Source organism: Phytophthora cinnamomi (genome assembly GCF_018691715.1).
Source record: "Phytophthora cinnamomi strain GKB4 chromosome Unknown Contig83, whole genome shotgun sequence".
NCBI lineage: Eukaryota > Oomycota > Peronosporomycetes > Peronosporales > Peronosporaceae > Phytophthora > Phytophthora cinnamomi.
In genome coordinates, this window is record NW_027151016.1 from 423,858 (window position 1) to 443,625 (window position 19,768).

General features: G+C 55.7%; 2 protein-coding genes across 2 annotated transcripts; both read left to right on the top strand.

Moving 5' to 3' along the window:
• Window positions 1-976: 976 nt before the first annotated feature.
• On the top strand, window positions 977-1,681 carry IUM83_11293 (uncharacterized protein; the record flags this gene model as incomplete). The annotated part of the gene is made up of 1 exon (XM_067935842.1): window positions 977-1,681. The coding sequence occupies one exon, from the start codon at window positions 977-979 to the stop codon at window positions 1,679-1,681; it is 705 nt and encodes a 234-aa protein (XP_067785022.1).
• A 93-nt stretch (window positions 1,682-1,774) lies between these two features.
• IUM83_11294 (reverse transcriptase) lies at window positions 1,775-3,701 on the top strand (the record flags this gene model as incomplete). The annotated part of the gene is made up of 3 exons (XM_067935843.1): window positions 1,775-2,365; window positions 2,516-2,985; window positions 3,065-3,701. 3 exons carry the CDS (start codon window positions 1,775-1,777, stop codon window positions 3,699-3,701), a joined length of 1,698 nt encoding a protein of 565 aa, XP_067785019.1.
• Between the last annotated feature and the right edge of the window lie 16,067 nt (window positions 3,702-19,768).

Genomic DNA, 19,768 nt, shown 5'->3' on the forward strand with positions numbered 1-19,768 from the left:
ACTTTAGCTTACACGTCGCGCTACGTGTATGAGGAAGCGTAAATACTTAGTAATTACTTAGGTTAATTATATTTGAATACACAAATATAAGTTAAATAAGAAGGGATTCCAAGTGACTTAGATTAGGTAAAATGAGAACTGTATTGCTTGTAAATTGATCTTCCTCTAAGATCTGCTAAAAACTGTTTATCATCTATGAAAGGGTTGGCAGCGGCTGGCTGTCAGAGCTCCGCTAATATACATGTCTCTGATTGGTAGAAAGATGCTGCTTTCTACCAATAGGATCTTTTGGGTATGTGTGGACCACTCACTGTGGTGGTCCACTTCAATGTATCCATTGGTGTGTCTTACACCAAGGCGAGGAAGTATCCAAAACTTTTAACAGATAACCTATCTGTTAAATTCACAAGTGGCTTGTAGCCACTTGTGCGTGTAACCCCGTTACAGTATGGGCCGTGCGCAGCCTGCGGGGGCCTCTATCACTCGGCAAGCTGCGCAAACAAGTGCACGACGCCGGAAAATGTGAAGTGTTCCAAGAAATCACCAAGATCATCAAGTCCAAGGTGGACAAGAAAGACCTCACACCCGAGCTCCAAGAACTCCTGTTTTCGGACCATTTAAACTAGGCAGCCCGCCAACTACGATTGGGTTGGTCCCAATCGGGCTGCTACAGTTAGCCGAGCCCGCAATTGAAGCCGAGTGCATCTTTGCATTTGTGGGCGAGTGCGAATGGACGAAGACTGAGCAAGACAACGACATGAAAACGACGGAATTGGAAAAGGAGAGAGGCGATTGCCTCGGTGGAGGTGTATGGTGTGAAGAAGACGATAAGGAAGAGGTGGGAGATACCACCGAAGACTGGCTGACAAGCGCAATACAAGAAGACTCGCGCCGAAGACTCGTTCCAGAAGTGCGACTCTTAGCTGGAGAACGGAAGGGATGGTGGTCGGCGCAGAAATTTGACAAGCGCGTAAGGATGCGGACACTGGCGAACGGAGCCGTGAACGACTCGCGCACGGGGATATTGCTGGACACTGGGGCAAACGTCAGTGTCATCTCAGAGAAACTTGCCAAGCGACTGAAACTCCGCGAAGTAGTGGGGCATGGACGTTGCATGGATGTACAAGGGATCACCAAGGGCAAGACGATGACGACTCGCCGAGCGAAGGTGAAAGTCACTCTTGGATGGGAGCGCGTTTATGTTTATGAAGTCTGGAAAATGGATCACTGCGCCGGGGTAGAAGTGGTGCTTGGCACCGACTTTATGATCCCGGCCGGTATCCGACTGGACCTCCTAAACGCGACGGCCAAGCTTCCCGACGAAGTAATGATCCCGCTGATCAATACTAAAAACATGATGGACGAGGCCGAAGGAAGCCACGTCACGTACGGTCCGACGGAACCAATGCAAATACCGGGCCATGAATGGGACGAGTTCAAACTACAGCGGCGACAACCCGAGCCGACGACTCACGTGCCTTGGATCCGCCGAACCGAGACGTTCATCCCGACTGTCACCAGGTTCTACAAGGGACGTCCGGTCAGGATTCGACTTACCAACGCCACAGATAGGCTGGCGAGTTGTCCGGTGCACTTCCCGGTGATAGTCTGGGTTCCGATTGGGTCGCTGCCGAAGACTAAAGGCTACGTGCGGATAGATTCCGCAAAGTACAAAGAATGACAGGTACTCGCATACGCTGCCGCACGGGACAAGACACTACTCAAGTGGGAAGCTGAACTCGACCAACAATGGTTGGCCAAGCAGCCTCCAGCGATGGAACAAGTGAGTTACCCGACACCCAAAGGTATCTTGCAGCGACCTGACGAAGACTCGGCCGAGGAACCACCCGTCAACAGTGAACGTGACAGTGCCGACGACTCGTCGGTGACGGATGACTCAGAATGGATAGCGGAGGAACATCACCGACGACTCGACGCTACTGCCGGCGACTCGACGGGGGTGACGACGACTGACGATGAAGCCATGACTCCAGAAGCAGCTGGACCAGGACTGGAGACTGCTGAGTCGACGGTGCGCTGCGACGAAGACCAAGGACTAGAGTGCAGTCCGAAGAGGCATCCACCGATGACTCAGACTGCATCCAGCCGAGACGCCGGAGACATTTCAACGACTCTCGACCAGAGGTTCATAGCAGTAATGAGCGTACTGGCCACGGAAGGTACCGTCGACAGAAGCAACGAGACGACTGAGCACCCGGCGGCGGACATCGAACTGGAGGACTACGCGCATGAATTAGCGTTCCTCCCCGATTTATCGGAACCGGCGCCGACGACACTCGACTACTCGGCGGTGAACGTCAAGAATCCCGAGTTGTCGGCAGACCAACAAAGGAGCCTGATCGAGGTACTCCGACGCCATGAAAGTATCATGATTGCAAGCGGGAATGCACTCCCTCCGCCGGCATATGGCGTGGTCTGCGACATAGATGTGCAGGGGCACGCGCCGATCAAACAGCGGGCCCGACGGATCCCATTCAAGCATCTCAAAAAATAGTACGAACTCCTCAAAGGACTGCTCAAGGCAGGGCTCATCGCGTTCTCGGACAGCCCGTGGGCCTCGCCAATCGTCATTGTCCTCAAGAAGAATGGCCAAGACATCCGCCTCTGCATAGACTACAAGATGGTCAACGCGGTAACGGCAATCCTGGAGTACGCCATGCCGCTCGTCGACGATTTGCTCACGGACCTGGAGACTTACCTGTGGTTCTGCTCGCTCGACGCGGCCAGCGGATTCTGGGCCATCCTGATGACTCTACGTGCGCGCAAGATTTCGGCATTTGTGTGTCCTCTGGGGCACTTCGAGTGGCTACGAATGCCTTTCGGCCTCCAGAATGCGCCGATGATCTACCAACGGATGATAGACAACGCGTTGTGGGGATTTGTGCAACCGAATGGCGGCTGGAACGCCTTTGCAGCAAAGATGAAGGCCGCCGAAGACTCGGCAGAGCACTGCCGACGACTCGAGTCGTCACCTCGCCTACCAGGCACTACAGCGACGACTCGAAGACGGCTGAACCCATTACTCGACTCATTAACAGCCCAGAAGCCAATATGTTTACGAACAACGAAACCGACGAGTCGTCGCTGGTGCGTGTGTTCGACCGGCGATCTTCGTGGACGATATCTGTTTCGGTGGCGAAGACTTCGACAGTTGTTTGGCGACGCTGGATCGGCTCCTCAGTCGTTTTGAAGAGTGCCGGATCAGCGTCAGCTTTACCAAGAGTACCTTCGTGCAAGGCCGCGTTGACTTTCTGTCCCATGAAGTGTCAAAAGAGGGCATTCGGCCCGATCCGAAGAAGCTGGACGCGATCACTAAGCTGTCTTTCCCACGAACGAAGAAGGGAATGCAGTCTTTCCTAGGTGCGCTGAATTATTACAACCGCTTCATCCAAGACTTCGCTGTCTACGGCGCGGCGCTGTACCAGCTGAAGGAAGACGATTTCGCGCCGGAGGGTGACCTCACAGTTGCCCGCCGGAGTTTCCAAGCTCTCCAAGACAAGGTTGCGGCAGCGCCGATACTCCGCCACTTCGATCGCACCAAGGAAGTGCACGTCATGCTGTTCGCAAATGAGTGGGCATTGAGCTCCACGCTGCTACAGCTGCATGATGACAAATTGCACCCTGTTCGCTTCTGCGGACGTGTATTGAAGGATGCCGAGATGAACTATCATGCGGCGTAAAAAGAGGTGCTAGCGCTGTTGCTACTGCTGAAGACTTGCTACACTCAGTTGGCGGGGCGGACAATACGAGTTTACACTCGCTTCTCCACATTGGAATGGATTACCAAGTCGAAGTCACTCGTTGGGAGAGCTGTACAATTCGCAGTATTGCTCTCCCCGCGGCACCTGATCGTCCAACGAGTCAAGGAGAAGGACTGTGCCTTCACCCAGCTGCTCCAGTCGACGGTGACCAACTTCGTGGATCTCGAGGACTCATTGGAACTGGTTGCCCCGCCGACTAAGTGCTCACCGACGACTCGCATGGACCCAAACCTGCTCTATGCACGCCTACCGACGACTCATACAGGCTTCGTGGTCTCTTTCGATGGGTCAGCGAAGACTGAGAAGTACGGTGGTTACGGCAGTTGTTCATGGATCGTGTGGAGCCTTCCGGAGTGGAAAATAGTTATTGCAGCGAACGCTTACCTCGAGAAAACCACGGTCAATATCGCCGAGTACACCGGCATGAACAACGGCGTTCTCGCCGCGATCGAACACGGCGCCGAAGACTTAGTGGTCGTGGGATACTCGAGACTCGCGATCCAGCAATCCCTAGGGGTGATAGCTTGCCGGAAGGAATCACTGATGGCACAGCTGAATCATCACAAGGAGATCACGGCACGATTGCGGTCAGTCAAATACCTGCACGTGGTACGCGAATACGATGCTGCCGCGGACTCGTTGGCAACAGAAGCCTTGGAGTCAAAAGTTTCCAAGGTCATTCTGAGTGAAAACCGGAAAGCAGAGTTAGCCGGACTCAATCGGATACAAGAAGTGATCTACGAGTCGCCGCCGCAAGGATCAGAAGCACAAAACCTGGTTCCAAGAGGCTCTATTCAAATTCTCAACGGCGTCTCAACCGTGAAACGCAAGACATTTGCTGATTTCGTACGTCCAGAACCTGTAATGCTACTGGCGATGACTCGAGCGCAGACCAAGAGCAAGAAAAAACATGTCCGATTCACACACGACAAGCAGAAGCACCGCCGAAGACTCGACCTAACCGGAAACCTCCTGAGATTCAACCCCCAGAAACGACTCAAGCTCAACAGGTAGCTCATAACGCACAAGACATTGATCCTGTAGAAGTCCAAGAAGAAAGACGACGACGCATAGCTGCCGCACAAGACGAAGAATTGCGATGGGCTAACCTGAAGACCTTGTTACGAGATGTCGAGAAACTTGGATACCGAGCCGCCAGAGATGCATGGAAAATTGCAGATAAGTTCGTGTTGTCGGAGGACAATTTGCTACACTACATGGGAACGAGTCGTCGGCGTGACGCTGAGTCACAAGAGGAGATCTCGCTGCGTCTGGTGGTACCCACCACGATGATTCAAGAAGTGCTCCAGAATTGTCATGACTCGCTGGAAGGTGGCAATCAGGGTGTGGTGAGAACCTACCAGCGAGTCAAGCGAGGTTACTACTGGTTGGGACTCTACACCGACGTGGAAAAGCACGTGAGATCGTGCCCCGATTGCAGCACCAGCAAGAGCCGCCCCCAATTTAAAGGATACTCTCCTGGTAACGTGCTGGCGGAACGGCCTTTCCAGATAGTGTCTATGGACTTTGTGATACCACTGCCGAAGACTCGGAGGGGCAACACAGCCCTGCTGCTCTTCCAATGTTCCTTCACGGGTTTCATCATTGCGAAAGCCATGGCGGATACGAGCGCACTCAAGGTGGCACAAGCATTCGAAGAATGCATATACCGACGATTCGGTGCGCCATCACTCATCCGCCATGACCGCGACCCACGGTTCGTGAGCGAAGTGTTCCAAGCGTTTGCAGAAATGATGCAGTCAAGGTCCCGAGCAATGCTGAGTTCCCGACGGCAAGCCAACGGACAGCAAGAACGGTCAGTCAAAACGCTAATGCAATCCGTCAAGGTATACGTCGAAGACCCGCTCCAACAAGACTAGGACGAGATCGTGGAGCGCTTAGTCTTCGCCATCAACAACTCACAAGACACGACTCGGAAGGAAACACCTTTCTACTTGGTGCACGGGTGGGATGCCCAGTCAACGCTGAAAGCCATGTCATCCTCGCTCCGACACGGCACGCCGAAGCAGTCAGACGCACTGGCGTGGCGCCGCGAAGTCAACAGACAACAGCGGATTGCTATGGAAATGGCCAGGGAATACCAAGCCACCGCGAAGACTCGCAGAGCACGGGAACACAACGCCAAACTCAGCAGGAAAGAGAAGACGATACTGGCGAAGACTCGGGATCACGAGTCGTCGGCAGTGGCACGAGATCAACCGTCTACGGGACACGACACCCCCGTCCTAAGAGACCTGTCGCTCAAACCAAGTACGCATTTGCCACCCACGACTCGCGAGTCGTCGGCGGGTGCCCCACACCAACCGTTTGGGGACAGGGGGGATATGTCTCTCCGGACAGGGTGGATCCACCGAAGACTGGCGGAATTGAGCCGATTGCAGGCCGAAAATCAATGCTGCCGGTCCCATTCGATGTCGGCAGCAGGGTCTGGTTGTACATGGAGAGAGTCAAGCCCGGCCTTACCAAGAAACTGGCACACCGGTGGCATGGACCCTTCCGGATAAAAAAGAAGATCGAAGACTATGCCTTCGAACTCGAGTTACCGGACCGCAGTGGATACCGATTCTACCCAGTCGTCCATATCTCCCGACTAAAGCTGGTTGATGAGTTTGGAGATCGACCGAAGACTCGTCTCGCGCCCGGACTCGTCGACGACACGCGACTAGGCTTTGACGAAGAACTGCTCCCTGAAGATAGTTGGGAGCCAGATCACGTGGCAGGAGAGTATGAAGTTGAAGCCATCCTTGTAACGGGGTTACACGTACAAGTGGCTGCAAGCCACTTGTGAATTTAACAGATAGGTTATCTGTTAAACGTTTTGGATACTTCCTCACATTGGTGTAAGACACACCGATGGATACATTGAAGTGGACCACCACAGTGAGTGGTCCACACATACCCAAAGATCCTATTGGTAGAAAGCAGCATCTTTCTACCAATCAGAGTCACGCATATTAGCGGGGCTCTGACAGCCAGCCGCTGTCAACCCTTTCATAGATGATAAACAGTTTTTAGCAGATTTTAGAGGAAGATCAATTTACAAGCAATACAGTTCTCATTTTACCTTAAACTAGCTACTTGGAGTCTTGTCTAAGTTAACTTATATTTGTGTATTCAAATATAATTAACCTAAGTAGTTACGAAGTACTTACGCTTCCTCATACACGTTGCGCGACGTGTAAGCTAAAGTAGTGAGTCAAGTTAGACCCACTACTATCCTCGACGACCGTGTGCCGTTGTCCACGGGAACTGAAAGAGCAGTGCGCGAGTTTAGAGTCAAATGGGTCGGCTACGAGGAACCAACGTGGGAGCCAGCCGCTAACCTTTCTTGTGGAGGGCTCCTCTATGATTACCTACGGCGAAAACGAAGTGAACAGCGCCTGCAGATGGTTCAAGTCGCCGACGAAGACTAGGTGGCTATGAGTCACCGCCATGACGACCTATACTTGGGGCAACGCAGCCCAAGACCACAGACGAAAACAGCGACTGCGGCATTATCTTTTGCATTTAAAATTAAAAACGCTACTAAGACGGACAGTTAACTCAACGGCATCTCAGAAGCGGAATTGGAAATGAAAACCAAATGGATAGAAGACGCTGCCGACGACTCGCTTGAACCCGACTTCAACTCACTCAGGATCGGAGGCAACAGCTGCCCGAGCCAAGACACCAAGCAAGCTCGAGTCGTCGGAGCCACCAGCAGCATCCAGAGCTTGTCCTCCCGGAACAGACGCAGCAGTCGGCGAAGACTCAGACGCAGCAGGAACACGAGCATCACCAAACTCGGCAACCCATTCTGAGCTCAATTCACCCGGCTGCAGCGACGAACTTGGAACAACTCGACGACCAACATCGGCGCGCGAAGAACCAACCGGGACAAAGAGCGGAGCCGACGGGTTGCACGGGACGAACGTGGTGTTGTAGGGGTGCTGCTCCGGCACATCGATCCAGCCGTTCCGCCAAGGCTCCTCAGCATCCAGGGCCGCGACCTCGCTCAACCAGTCGACAGTCTTGGGCTCCCAAGGCAAGTACTCCAGAGAATACCCGGGCATGGTCGGCTCGAGCATGAACTCTGATTTCACCTCCGAGAAACCCGGATCCTGGCTGCTGCTCCACTTCCAGATGTACGGAACCACCTTGGCGCGGAGACGGTCGCTGCGTTTGTTGCGCTCGACCACGTACCTCGACCAGGCAGCTTTCAAAGCATCCAAGTCCTTCCTCGTCCGAGTCTTCCGCGCGGCAGTCCAGTCCATCATGTCCAAGTCAGCGGCAACGGCGGAGAACGTAGTCTCCACTGCCTTCGGAAGGATCCAGTGATCACGCTCCCAAAGTGAGAAACCAAGGTCGACGTTGTCCGAGTCGCCGCTCCCGCGAAAATTGCTCCAGTACCCCATCACTCGAGTCATCGGCGAAGCCCGCTGGGACACCTTGGAGTCGGGATCGAACTCCGAAGTGTCAAAAAGACACGCTTGAGACGGGAGTCGCCGGCGAAGCTTCTGCCACGGATGATCAGGGTTTTTGTAATCCGCGAATGCCGCGATGCCTTCAGGACTGGAAATAATTCGGAGATCCCGGGGATCCGGTGCAGGCAACCGAGCATTCAGCATCTGGGTCCAGCACTTGAGAGCCCCAGGACGCGTGAAAGGCGGCTCGATGTAAGGCACAGCCCATTTGACCACTTGCTTGGAAAATCGGACGAGGGGTAACTGGCCCTGCGCCGGCGACGGCACCACAGGAAGACGCCGGGAGCTGGAATCTGACCCAGGGGTGGACGACAAAGTGGCGACGACTCGACTGCTTCCGGAAGACGCAGGCTGGCGTGGAACGGAAGGACGACGGCGTTGTCGACGGCGATTCGTGTGAGCCTTCGGTGGAGCAGGAGGTGTCTTGTTAGGCTCCACACCAGCACCTGAGATAGCTCCCGACGACTCGGAACCTGGGAGCTCCAAGAGAGAAGACGATTGGGGGACGCCCTCCGATAACTCAATCACTGATCAGACGACCAAATTCTCCGCCTCCGAACCAGTGTCTGGAAACCATTCGAGAGAAGCGCCAGAGTCGGCGTGAACTTGCTCGGCAGGAGGAGAGAGAGTGCTCGACGAGACAGCATCTTCATCCGATGACTCCACCACACGGGAAGGCTTGCGGGAAGGAACAACAGGTGAGCCGTCCGACGAAGACTTGGCAGTGGCCCCGGAGAAGACGGCGCGAGCTGGCGGATCGGTAGATGGTTGAGAACGAACCCATCGCCCCTTGAGTTTCCGCCTCGACTTGCCCTTGGACGACGAAGCCCCAGAAGCACTCGGGGCTTGCACTGCCAACGCGGACGGAGACTCTGCGGGCGCAGGAACACTTCCGGAAGACTCGACAACCTCCACCTCCATTTCCAAGTGCTCACCATCTTGAGAAGAAGTCCGAGAATCACCAGGAGCTGTCACCGAAGACTCACGGCTACCACCTCGACGAGAAGACGTACGAGAGCCACGGACAGCAGAAGCTGAGTCTTCGGCGGGGCGGCGAGGTCTCTTGCCCGGGCGACTGGCGGACGGACTGCGACGGAGGGACGAGGAATGGACCCGCTTTTGCGACGCCGAACGAGAAACAGAGCTTGACCTACCACGAACATGATGAGAACCGGCTTCCCTTTGCGAGGAACGCTTGCGTGAGCAACCAATCTGCGCAGCGCGTAAAGCCCGGTCCGCTTCGATATCGGCAGCACGAGTCCCCGGCGTTGTCTTGTTCGCCTCAACCGACCGCTCCTCCGACGACAACTCAACATGAGAATCCGATTCCAGGAAGCAATCGGTTGTCCAATTCCACACAGCTTCCTTCTTGAGAAGCTGTGTCAGCGGGCGGATCTTGCCCGCATAGTCCTCCACGTACTTGCACAAGTACGTGGCCAAGCCAAGGAACTGCCTCAGTTCCTTGACACTTGAAGGCGTTGGCCATTCATTTATCACTCTGACCTTTTCCGGGTCAGGGCGAACACCATTCTTCCCTACGAGACACCCGAGGACGGGTATCTCGCTCGCCCCGAAGATACACTTCTTCAGATTCGCGTAGAGCTTATGCTTTCGCATAAGCTCAAGTAGCTTCCGGAGATGCACCCTGTGCATCTCTACGTCGGTCTTCTCGTCCACAGCCCGGCTGTGGATGAATACATCATCGAAATAGCTCGGTGCGAAGTAGCGCACCGAGCGCAACAAGTGCGTTACGCACCTGTTGAAAGTCGCAGGGGCATTCTTAAGCCCCTGTGGCATTACTAGCCATTCCCAGAGCATGCAGCTTGGCGTGCTCAATGCCGTGAGAGGGATATCGCTCTCACGCATTAGGATTTGATAGAATCCATCTCGCAAGTCGAGAGCACTGTAAATGGTGCTCCCGGTCATCGAATCGATGATAACATCTTTTCGCGGTATCGGCGTATGCGCCGGTACCGTCGCATCGTTTAGCTTGTTGTAGGCATGAACGATGCGCCATCCGCCCTGTGGCGTTTTGACACAGAACGTCGGAGCACTGTGCGGGGACTTTGATTCCCGCACTTGTCCTGCTTTACGACGACTTTCAAAGAAGTCGTCGATCGCTTTCACTTGCTCTCGCGGCAGTGGCCACTGCCGCGTGACACAGTACTTCGTGCTCGGCACGAGATCAATCTCGTGCTGAATGCCCTTATCCTGCGGAAGCTCCGCAGGAATCTCTTCCGGGAGTACGTCTTCCTCAACAATTCGTAATAGGGACTCGACTTCAGCGAGTCCCAACCTTGTTCCTCGAAGCGCTCTCGCTTTGTCTTCGCACTGAGAGTGTCTTCACTCTCAGTGGTACTTCCCACGAAGAGCTGCCTCAGCTCTTCGCTCTCGCTCTCCGTTCTTTCGCTGTCCGAAAGAACGCAGACTTGCTCGATGCGTCCATCGTGCAAGTCGCGCGTGAAGCGCTTCCAGCTCATGGCTGGAAGCGATGTCAACTCCGACGCCGTCGGAGGAGGACTAGCGAGTTCCATCTCTCGATACTGGAATCCAGTATCGGTGCGCGTCAAGACGCTTAGCGTCTTGACATTCGGCGTCACCGCCGCAGTCTGCCCAGCAGACTGCTCTTGTTGCGTCTCGGTCCCGGACCGAGACTTGCGCAGCGTTTTCCGCTTGCGCCGTCTTCTTGTTGTTCTTCTGGTCCAGGCCCGGCCGTGGACAGTTGTTCGCCGGCGGACCCTGTCCGCGGGCGCGCGGTATCAAGCCCGGCTTGACCGCATTTTCCTTCGTGCAGCCCGGCTGCACGGTAATGTGTCCCTTCGCCGGCAGACCCTGTCTGCGGGCGCGCGATATCAAGCCCGGCTTGATCGCATGGCGCTTCGTCGTGCAGCCCGGCTGCACGACAGCATGTAATTGCGTCAGTGCGGTACGTTTGCAACCGTCCGCACTGTTTGCAGCGTCAACTCCCGGAGTTGACACGCCTTCGTCACCTCGACTCCATTCATTGGCGGAGCTCCTCTTGACCGAGGGTGCGTCGGCTCCCGGAGCCGACGCGTCGTCGTCGACCTGACCGCTTTGGGTCAGGGACTGTCCCTTACACGCTTGAACGTGGGTGTTGGTTCCCGGAACCAACACATCTTTTTTTCTTCCGACGTCGGCAGCATTGCCGACGTGGGTCTCGCTTGTGTGCGCCCTCGCGCACTTCTTGGGCACTCCGGGACAGCAGCATTAAGCGCTGTCTCGACTGGTGAGCCGCGCGCACCTGTTGGTGCGTGCGCTGCGGTAACAGGGCCATCGCTCTCTGTTCCGCTGTTGCGTCCGAAGCGCACGAGCGTGCGCTTCTTCCAGTCTATCACCGGATCATACCGTGGTTTGCACGGCATGCCCATTACCACGTCGAACTTATCGTCCAGGTCCAGGACGATAAAGCGTTCGACAAACACTCGTTGTTTGTACGAGAAGCGCACGTTCACGACGCGCTTCTCGGTCTTCACGATGGCACCTGTTGCCAGTCGTACCTCCAGAAGACTTCGAGGTACATTTACTTCCTCGAAGTCAAGTCTCGACAGGCTTCGTAGTCGAACAAAGTTGTTCGACGCGCCTGAATCTACCAAAGCTCGAAGAGAGTCACTCGCTCTCTTCGAGTAAACCTTCAAGATGACTAGGTTCGGCCTGTCATCTTGTTTCTTGCAGTGAGAGCTGGTCTCACTCGGGGCTGCAGTCCTCAGTGTCGCGTGCCCAATGTCGGCACGCGCGACTGCATTTCCAGTAGGGCGCCCCGCGCCTACTGGATGTTCGCGTTTTTGTTAGTCCGCGGCGATGCCTAGCATCGCCACGACGGCCACCTCCAGGGGGCATGGGAGCTGTGCACTCCCGTGCAAAGTGACCGATCCTTCCGCAACGGAAGCATCGCACGTTGCCTCCCTGCTGCTGGTAACCAGCAGTTGTTGCGTTCGAGAGGTCCTTTGGTTCCGGACCTCCCGTCCTCGCTACCGGGCCTCGGTACATTTACATGGAGTTTAGCCTGTCGCAGGCTAAACTCTTCTTGCATGGCAAGGGTGATTGCAGCTTCGAGAGTACTCGGGTACTCTCGAAGGTCTTCACGGGCCCATCTCTAAGTCCTTTCATGAACGTGACGACCTTGGTCGCCTCGTCAATCGCGTTAGTCACGATATTTGATACCAAATATCGTGCGCGCTGCGCGTAAGCATGGACGTCATGCTTACCCTGCTGAAGGTCGAGGAACTCCGCCCTCGACCGGAACTCGTTTTGCGGGGGCTCAAACGCTTGTTTGAGCTCCTCTTTGAACACTTCGTACGTGCTGAAGCACGTAGGATCGGAGAGTCGGCGTCCATACGCCCAACTCCTTGCGCGTCCGCCTAGGCAGGACATGGCGAACGCGACCTTCGACAGCGGGTCGACGATGCGTCGAGCCGCTATGGCTGTGTCGAGCTCGACAAGCCATCGGAGGAGAGGCTCGCCCTCTCTTCCCACGTAATTGCTTACGCTCAACTTTAATGGTTGAGCACGCGGTGTCGTCCCTGACGACGCCGTCACTGAGGAAGCAGCATCACGCTGCTCCTTCATGATGAACCCCAGAGCAACACCATGTTGCTCCGTCGGCGATAGCGTACGCAGCATCGTGGCTATCGCCGCTTCTCCAATGACTGTTGACAGTCGTTGGAGGGCCTCCCACTCTGGGTCAGACAGGTGGGGGCAGTCAGCGCGTGCAACATGCGTTGCAGGCGTGTTGGAGCTCTCCATGGGCACCTCCGTGCTCATGTGGTTCTCGGCTCCGCGTTCGTACACCGCGTACGAACGTCAAGCAGTCGGTCGTTGGACGGACTACAAAGTGCTACCAGGTGTAGTGGGTCTAACTTGACTCACTACTTTAGCTTACACGTCGCGCAACGTGTATGAGGAAGCGTAAGTACTTCGTAATTACTTAGGTTAATTATATTTGAATACACAAATATAAGTTAAATAAGAAGGGATTCCAAGTGACTTAGATTAGGTAAAATGAGAACTGTATTGCTTGTAAATTGATCTTCCTCCTAAATCTGCTAAAAACTGTTTATCATCTATGAAAGGGTTGACAGTGGCTGGCTGTCAGAGCCCCGCTAATATGCACGTCTCTGATTGGTAGAAAGATGCTGCTTTCTACCAATAGGATCTTTGGGTAGGTGTGGACCACTCATTGTGGTGGCCCACTTCAATGTATCCATTGGTGTGTCTTACACCAAGGTGAGGAAGTATCCAAAACTTTTAACAGATATCCTATCTGTTAAATTCACAAGAGGCTTGCAGCCACTTGTACATGTAACCCCGTTACATGCTGGATACACTCTACTGGATTCCTAACTGGATAGAAGGTCCTTCAGCCAATCAGCGAGTGCCACGTAGCTGCCCATCCTGTACCCACAATCCTGTACCCACGCGTCCCATCATCAGCGTCCCTTAATCCTCGTCCCATCATCACACGAATGATGGCGGCCCCACTGAGTGAAGGTCACACCGGTACCTTACTGATCCACCGCAGCTAGTCGAGGCGATCCCTTGACAACAACATCTTCAAACGACGAGCTATCGGAGCTGTCGGAGTCCGAAGAACTCCATTCGGAGCTTGAGCCAGAATCGGAACTATCCGGATCACCACAGTGCTTGGGGGGTTCTTCGATTTCTCTCCACGGGCGAGGCGTCCCTTCCTCCTCGCTCTGTCGACTTGCCACTCGCAGACTTCGCCCGCCTCGCCGAGCCAGCTTGCGCCTTGCGCTGCGGCACACCCTCCGCCTGCGCCTTTCGTTCAGGGCGCGCGTCGGCGTGTCCGCGTGTGGGGGCGTCGGGGGCGCTCTCGGTCTTGACGCGCGGCGGCGCGGCGTCGGCCTTGGCGGCGACGCTGAGGGTCGCCCGCAGCTGGGCCTCCAGGAATTCGTCGAGGTTCGTCGAGGTCCGTGTGACATCTCCCCTGATTACGTCATCACTGATTACGCCACTGGATTCTGGACGCCTGACCTGACGACTGGTCGCCACTGGATTTTCCGTTGTCATATGAGGGTCCCGAGTTGCCGAATCAGGTCTGAATGCGAATGGTCGCGGAGGCGTCTGGGCGGATGTTGCACGAAGGTCGCGCAACTGTCCAGTCAGAAACTTCTGGACATTCTTGGCCACCTCTCGCTCCTGGGTCCGCCCCGCGCGCATGTCTTCTAGCTCGCGCTGCAAGGACTCCATCATGGCCGCCACGCGCTGCGCTTCTTCGGCCTGACATGCCTCCGTCTGGACACGGTACTGTGTCAGGAGTGCGTCCGCACGCCCGCGTTCCAGACGCGCGGCTTCCAGTCGAGCGGCTTCCCGGGTCTCCGCCTCGCGGCGTGTCCAAGTGTCGTCGGCCGGACTCCGGGTGGACTCCACCTTCGCAAGTGGGTCCCGAGCCGGGGGTCCGAACCTCCGAGCGACTTCCAAGTTCAGCTTGGTGTTCAGCTTCTCGAGCGCGGAGTCCTGGTGCCTCTCCATCCGGGCGACCGCCTCCTGCACCTGGAACATGGCGTTCAAGGCGACTTGCGTGCTTCCAGAACTGGCTGAAGCATGTGATCGTCCCGAGCGGTGCGAACGTTCGGACAGGAAGCGTCGGCTGGACCTGCGGCGGCGGCTATCATCGTCGCTGCTGGAACTTTCGGATGGCGACGGACTTCGACGCTTGGAGCGACGTCGGAATGTCTTCGACCTCCGTCCCCGGGCGTGCGATCGTTCGGACTTCGACATAACGACATCGTCCTGATCCACGCGCACCGGGTTCGGCGGGAGAGCTTCCTGGGTGACGTACATGGCCATCGCGGATTCAACCGCAGCCACACCACCAAGCGTCTGGGCAGTCATCGCCATCAGAACTGCCGGCATGTGTGATCCAGCATCCCGACCCCAGCTCAGTCCCGAAGATCCGAACGAGCTGTCCCTCGTTCGCGATCCGGACATGGCGCTAGCAAGCGACTCGTCCGAGCCACCTGACGTCCTGAAGAGGCTTGACGATGCTCGAGATTCCGACTTGAGCGAGGCATCCGGACCGGACGCCACCCTGCCAGGTCGAGCACCTTCCAGACTTCGGAAAGCGGACGACAACACAGACTGCGGCGACTCAGGTGTAGTGGGTCTAACTTGACTCACTACTTTTGCTTACACGTTGCGCTGTATTGTATGTGAATTGATCTTCCTCCTCAATCTGCTATAACTGTTTATCATCTATGAAAGGGATTGACAGCGGCTGGCTGTCAGAGCCCCGCCACTGTGCACGTCTCTGATTGGTAGAAAGATGCTGCTTTCTACCAATAGGATCTTTTGGGTAGGTGTGGACCACTCATTGTGGTGGTCCACTTCAATGTATCCATTGGTGTGACTTACACCAAGGTGAGGAAGTATCTAAAACTTTTAACAGATATCCTATCTGTTAAATTCACAAGTGGCTTGTAGCCACTTGTACGTGTAACCCCGTTACACCATCCCCCCCTTAAGGTTAGACGCGCGGGGTCTCCGCACGTCAATCTTTGGAATTGACCATTCGTCAATTCTCCGCGTTTGGAGAAGAAATCCGCGCTCATTCAACGATGAGCGCGCCACAGAAGAAGACCTCGAAGTCGGTGGGGAGTCATCTCTCCATCGACGACTACTTCGAGCGTCAGAAGGCGAAGTACGGCGACGTCGTCGACTTCGACGACGACGATGAAGACATGGAGGGCGAGGAGGACTCGCCCTCTAAGCGCAAAGACTCAGTGTCGAGCGAATCGCTCGACCCTCACGCCAAGAACGTTCGCCCGCGTGAAGGGGACGAATCGGACGCTTCGAGTTCGAAGCGTTCGCGTACTGAGAGCGATACCCCACTCGCTTCCGCTGGGGCTCTCAGTACTCCGCGCGCTGCTGCTGCAGCGCGTGATTCCAAAGCTCAAGGCTCTCCGCGCGCTGCAGGTGCAGCGCGCGATCCATGGATGCCGTCCGCGTCCGAGATCGCGGACCGGTTTGGGAACTCGGTACCTCCGAATGAGGTGCCGCTGTACGTATGCAGCGCCATCAGAGATGACGCTGTGGCTGCCGAGCTGCACTTTGATGCGGAAACGCATCAAAGGCGCGATTACTACATCGGACTCTTTCATGAGCTCCGATGGTTTCAAAGCAAGAAGACCTCTTCTCGCAGCAAAGCGCCCGAATGGCAGGCACTTTGTCAAACTGGAACGCCTTTGTTGAAAACTTCAACAAGAAACCGAGTGCTTACCGTGATCGGATTAAGCAAGCGCGTGATCGCTTCGAGACGTAATCGAAGCGTGGAAAGTTGGAGCAACTTCATGTTGCTGCTGAGGAGGCAAATGTGCCGTGCGCTGTGCCCGAGGGCTTTCAGTGCACAAAGTGTTTCCCAGGCGCGGTCCGCTTGAGCGACCGCGACCTGAACGGGTACACGTCGTTCCGTGTGCCCGAGAGTCTCAAAGAGCTCCGTGCTAAGTTCTTAGCACGTGAGGGTTCGGGCGCTGGCGATGATCGCAGCGCTCGTATTACTTCCGCTGCACCAGCGCGTACTGCTCTTCGTACGCCCTCACCATTTCCGGAACGTCCTCCAGCAAGACGTTCCGCGGCTCCCATGTATCTCGATGGGGAGGAAATCCTCTCCAACGAATACGAAAACGAGCCCCTTGAGGGTTCGTTTTCGGGATACTATGGTCAACAATCCGCTCAACAATCCAGCGGGTTGAGCCGCGGGCGTCACGGATCGGCGGTGGCGGGGGTGGGAACACGCCCCGGGTATGATCAGCCCCGGGCTGATCAGTATGCGCCTCTCCACGACCGGGTGACCGTCGTGGAGCGTGTGCAGGGCGCTGAGTTCGCCGCCCTGAAACAGGAGCTGACGAACCAGAAGGCCCAAGTCGCGGCGGTCTCGCAGACCGCCTCGAATATCCAGGTCGAGCTGGGGACCCAGATGAAGGGGTTGCTCCAGCGCGTCCGCGCGCTGGAGGAGAGGCTGCTCGTCGCCGAGGCCAAGTCCTCCGCTTCTGCCTCGGCTCCTGCCGAGGCTTCGGGTCAGCCGAGCTAGATGGCTCGTGCTGCAGGTATGGTTTCAGCCGTCCGACGTAAAAGGTCGGATGGAGGCGCATGCTAGACGGTATGTCTAGTGTGTATGCGTTGCCGTGCCGTGCCAACACAGTGAACGGCCCGATGAAGCGCGGAGCAAGCTTGCTTGCTCCGAAATCCGAAACTGCATGTCTAGGCAGGTTTTGTGTAGCTAACAAAACTAATGAACCAACTTTAAATTCATTTGTGTTGCCTCTGCCCGCATTGTCTGCGTTCAGCTTCTGTTGATCAACAGAAGCTGCTATTGTGTCTTGAACAAACCGGATTACGGCTTGTCTTTTGGTGATGAAACTGATTGCATCCGAGCTGAAGTCATTCAGCTCGCTCTCCGCTAGAGGCCCGGCCTCTGCGTGGTTTCTTGCGGTGTCTGCGCCCTGCGCAGACCCGTGGTCGTTGGCCTTGTTAGGGGGAGTCTGCGACCTGCGCAGACTCATGTGGTTTGTCCATTATTGCAGCTGACACTGTGCAAGTGTCAGCGGTTTCTGCGGTTGCTGTATTGCAGTCGTAGATCCTCCCCACTTAAAGTGGGAGCCATCACTCCGAGTAAACTCGGTAGACGTGGATGCCGCATGGCATTCACGTAGAACGGTGTATGCCCGGTCGAGGCATGCACTGAGTTGTTGATGGCAAACTCTGCCATCGATAAGCACTCGCTCCAGTATTGGAACGAGTGAGCGTAGCTCTTCAACTTATCGACGAGCACGCGATTCACGCGCTCGGTTTGACCGTCCGTCTGCGGATGATCCGCAGTCGACATGGAAAGTTGGCTCCCAAGAAGTGTAAACACTTCTTGCCACAGGTGCGCTGTGAAGCGCGGGTCTCTGTCCGACACGATGTCGGACGGCATGCCATGGTGTTTGAACACCATGTCGACGAGCAGACGGGCCGTCTGCTTCGCGGTCACCTCTGTTGGCACCGCAGCAAGATGTACCATCTTGCTGAAGCGGTCGACGAAGACCACAATACCGGTGTTCCCTCCGCTATCCGGGGGAAGACCAAAGATGAAGTCCAAAGACATGGACTTCCAACACTCCGACGGAGTCGGTAGTGATTGCAGTGGAGCCTGCGCGAATGGCGCAGGCTTCACGCGTTGGCAGACCTCGCAAGCACGGATGTACTTGCGCACCCACTTATACTGGTGGTGCCAGTAGAGGTCGCGGGTGAGAAGGACGTAAGTCTTCTCACGTCCGAGATGTCCCGCAGTCGGGGCATCATGATACTCGTACATGATCCTGAGTCGCAGGTCATGGTCATTTGGCACGACAACGCGATCCGCGTTGTCGTCGACTGCATTGTAAAGCAGTAGTCCGTCGTGCACACGAAAGCGGTGTGCACGCGCTCGAAGGTGCTTGGGCAGCTTCTGACGGGACTTGTCAGAAGGCGCTGTGCCGTAGGCCAGCAAGAGTTTCGCGTCCGCGTCGTGCGCGTACGCGGCCTTCACATCATCCAACAGAGATGATGTGGGTTTGCTCGATCGCATGGCGTCAATGGCATTGACGTCAACAGCTTCTGCATAGTCCGGCCGACGTGATAACGCGTCGGCCACTTCATTCAATCTTCCGGGTTTGTATTCGACCCGGAAGTTATACTCCGCAAAGAATGAGAGCCATCTCGCCATTCTTTGTGAAATGTGTGGCGACTTCACTGCGGTGCGCAGTGATGCATGGTCGGTGTAGACCACAAATGGTCTACTCCCAAGCAAATACACTCGGAACTTTGCGAGTGCATACTTCATGGCAAGGAGTTCCTTGTCATGCACCGGATAGTTGCGCTCAGCTGGCTTCAGCTGACGCGATTGGTAGTAGACGACACGATCACGGCCCTCGTGGTCGTGCTGCATCAACGCGCATCCGATCGCGAAATCGGATGCGTCACACACTACGTGAAATGGGCGATCTTGGTCAGCCACTGCCAAGATCGGCGCCTCAGTCAAGCCCCGCTTGACTGCATCGAATGCCTTTTGGCAATCGGGTGTCCAATTCCACACAGCTTCTTTCTTAAGAAGCTGTGATAGCGGGCGGATCTTGCCCGCATAATCCTCCACGTACTTGCACAAGTACGTGGCCAAGCCAAGGAACTGCCTCAGTTCCTTGACACTTGAAGGCGTTGGCCATTCATTGATCACTCTGACCTTTTCCGGGTCGGGGCGAACACCATTCTTCCCTACGAGACACCCGAGGACGGGTATCTCGCTCGCCCCGAAGATACACTTCTTCAGGTTCGCGTAGAGCTTATGCTTTCGCATAAGCTCAAGTAGCCTCCGGAGATGCACCCTGTGCATCTCTACGTCGGTCTTCCCGTCCACAGCTCGGCTGTGGATGAACACATCATCGAAGTAGCTCGGTGCGAAGTCGCGCACGAGCGCAACAAGTGCGTCACGCACCTGTTGAAAGTCGC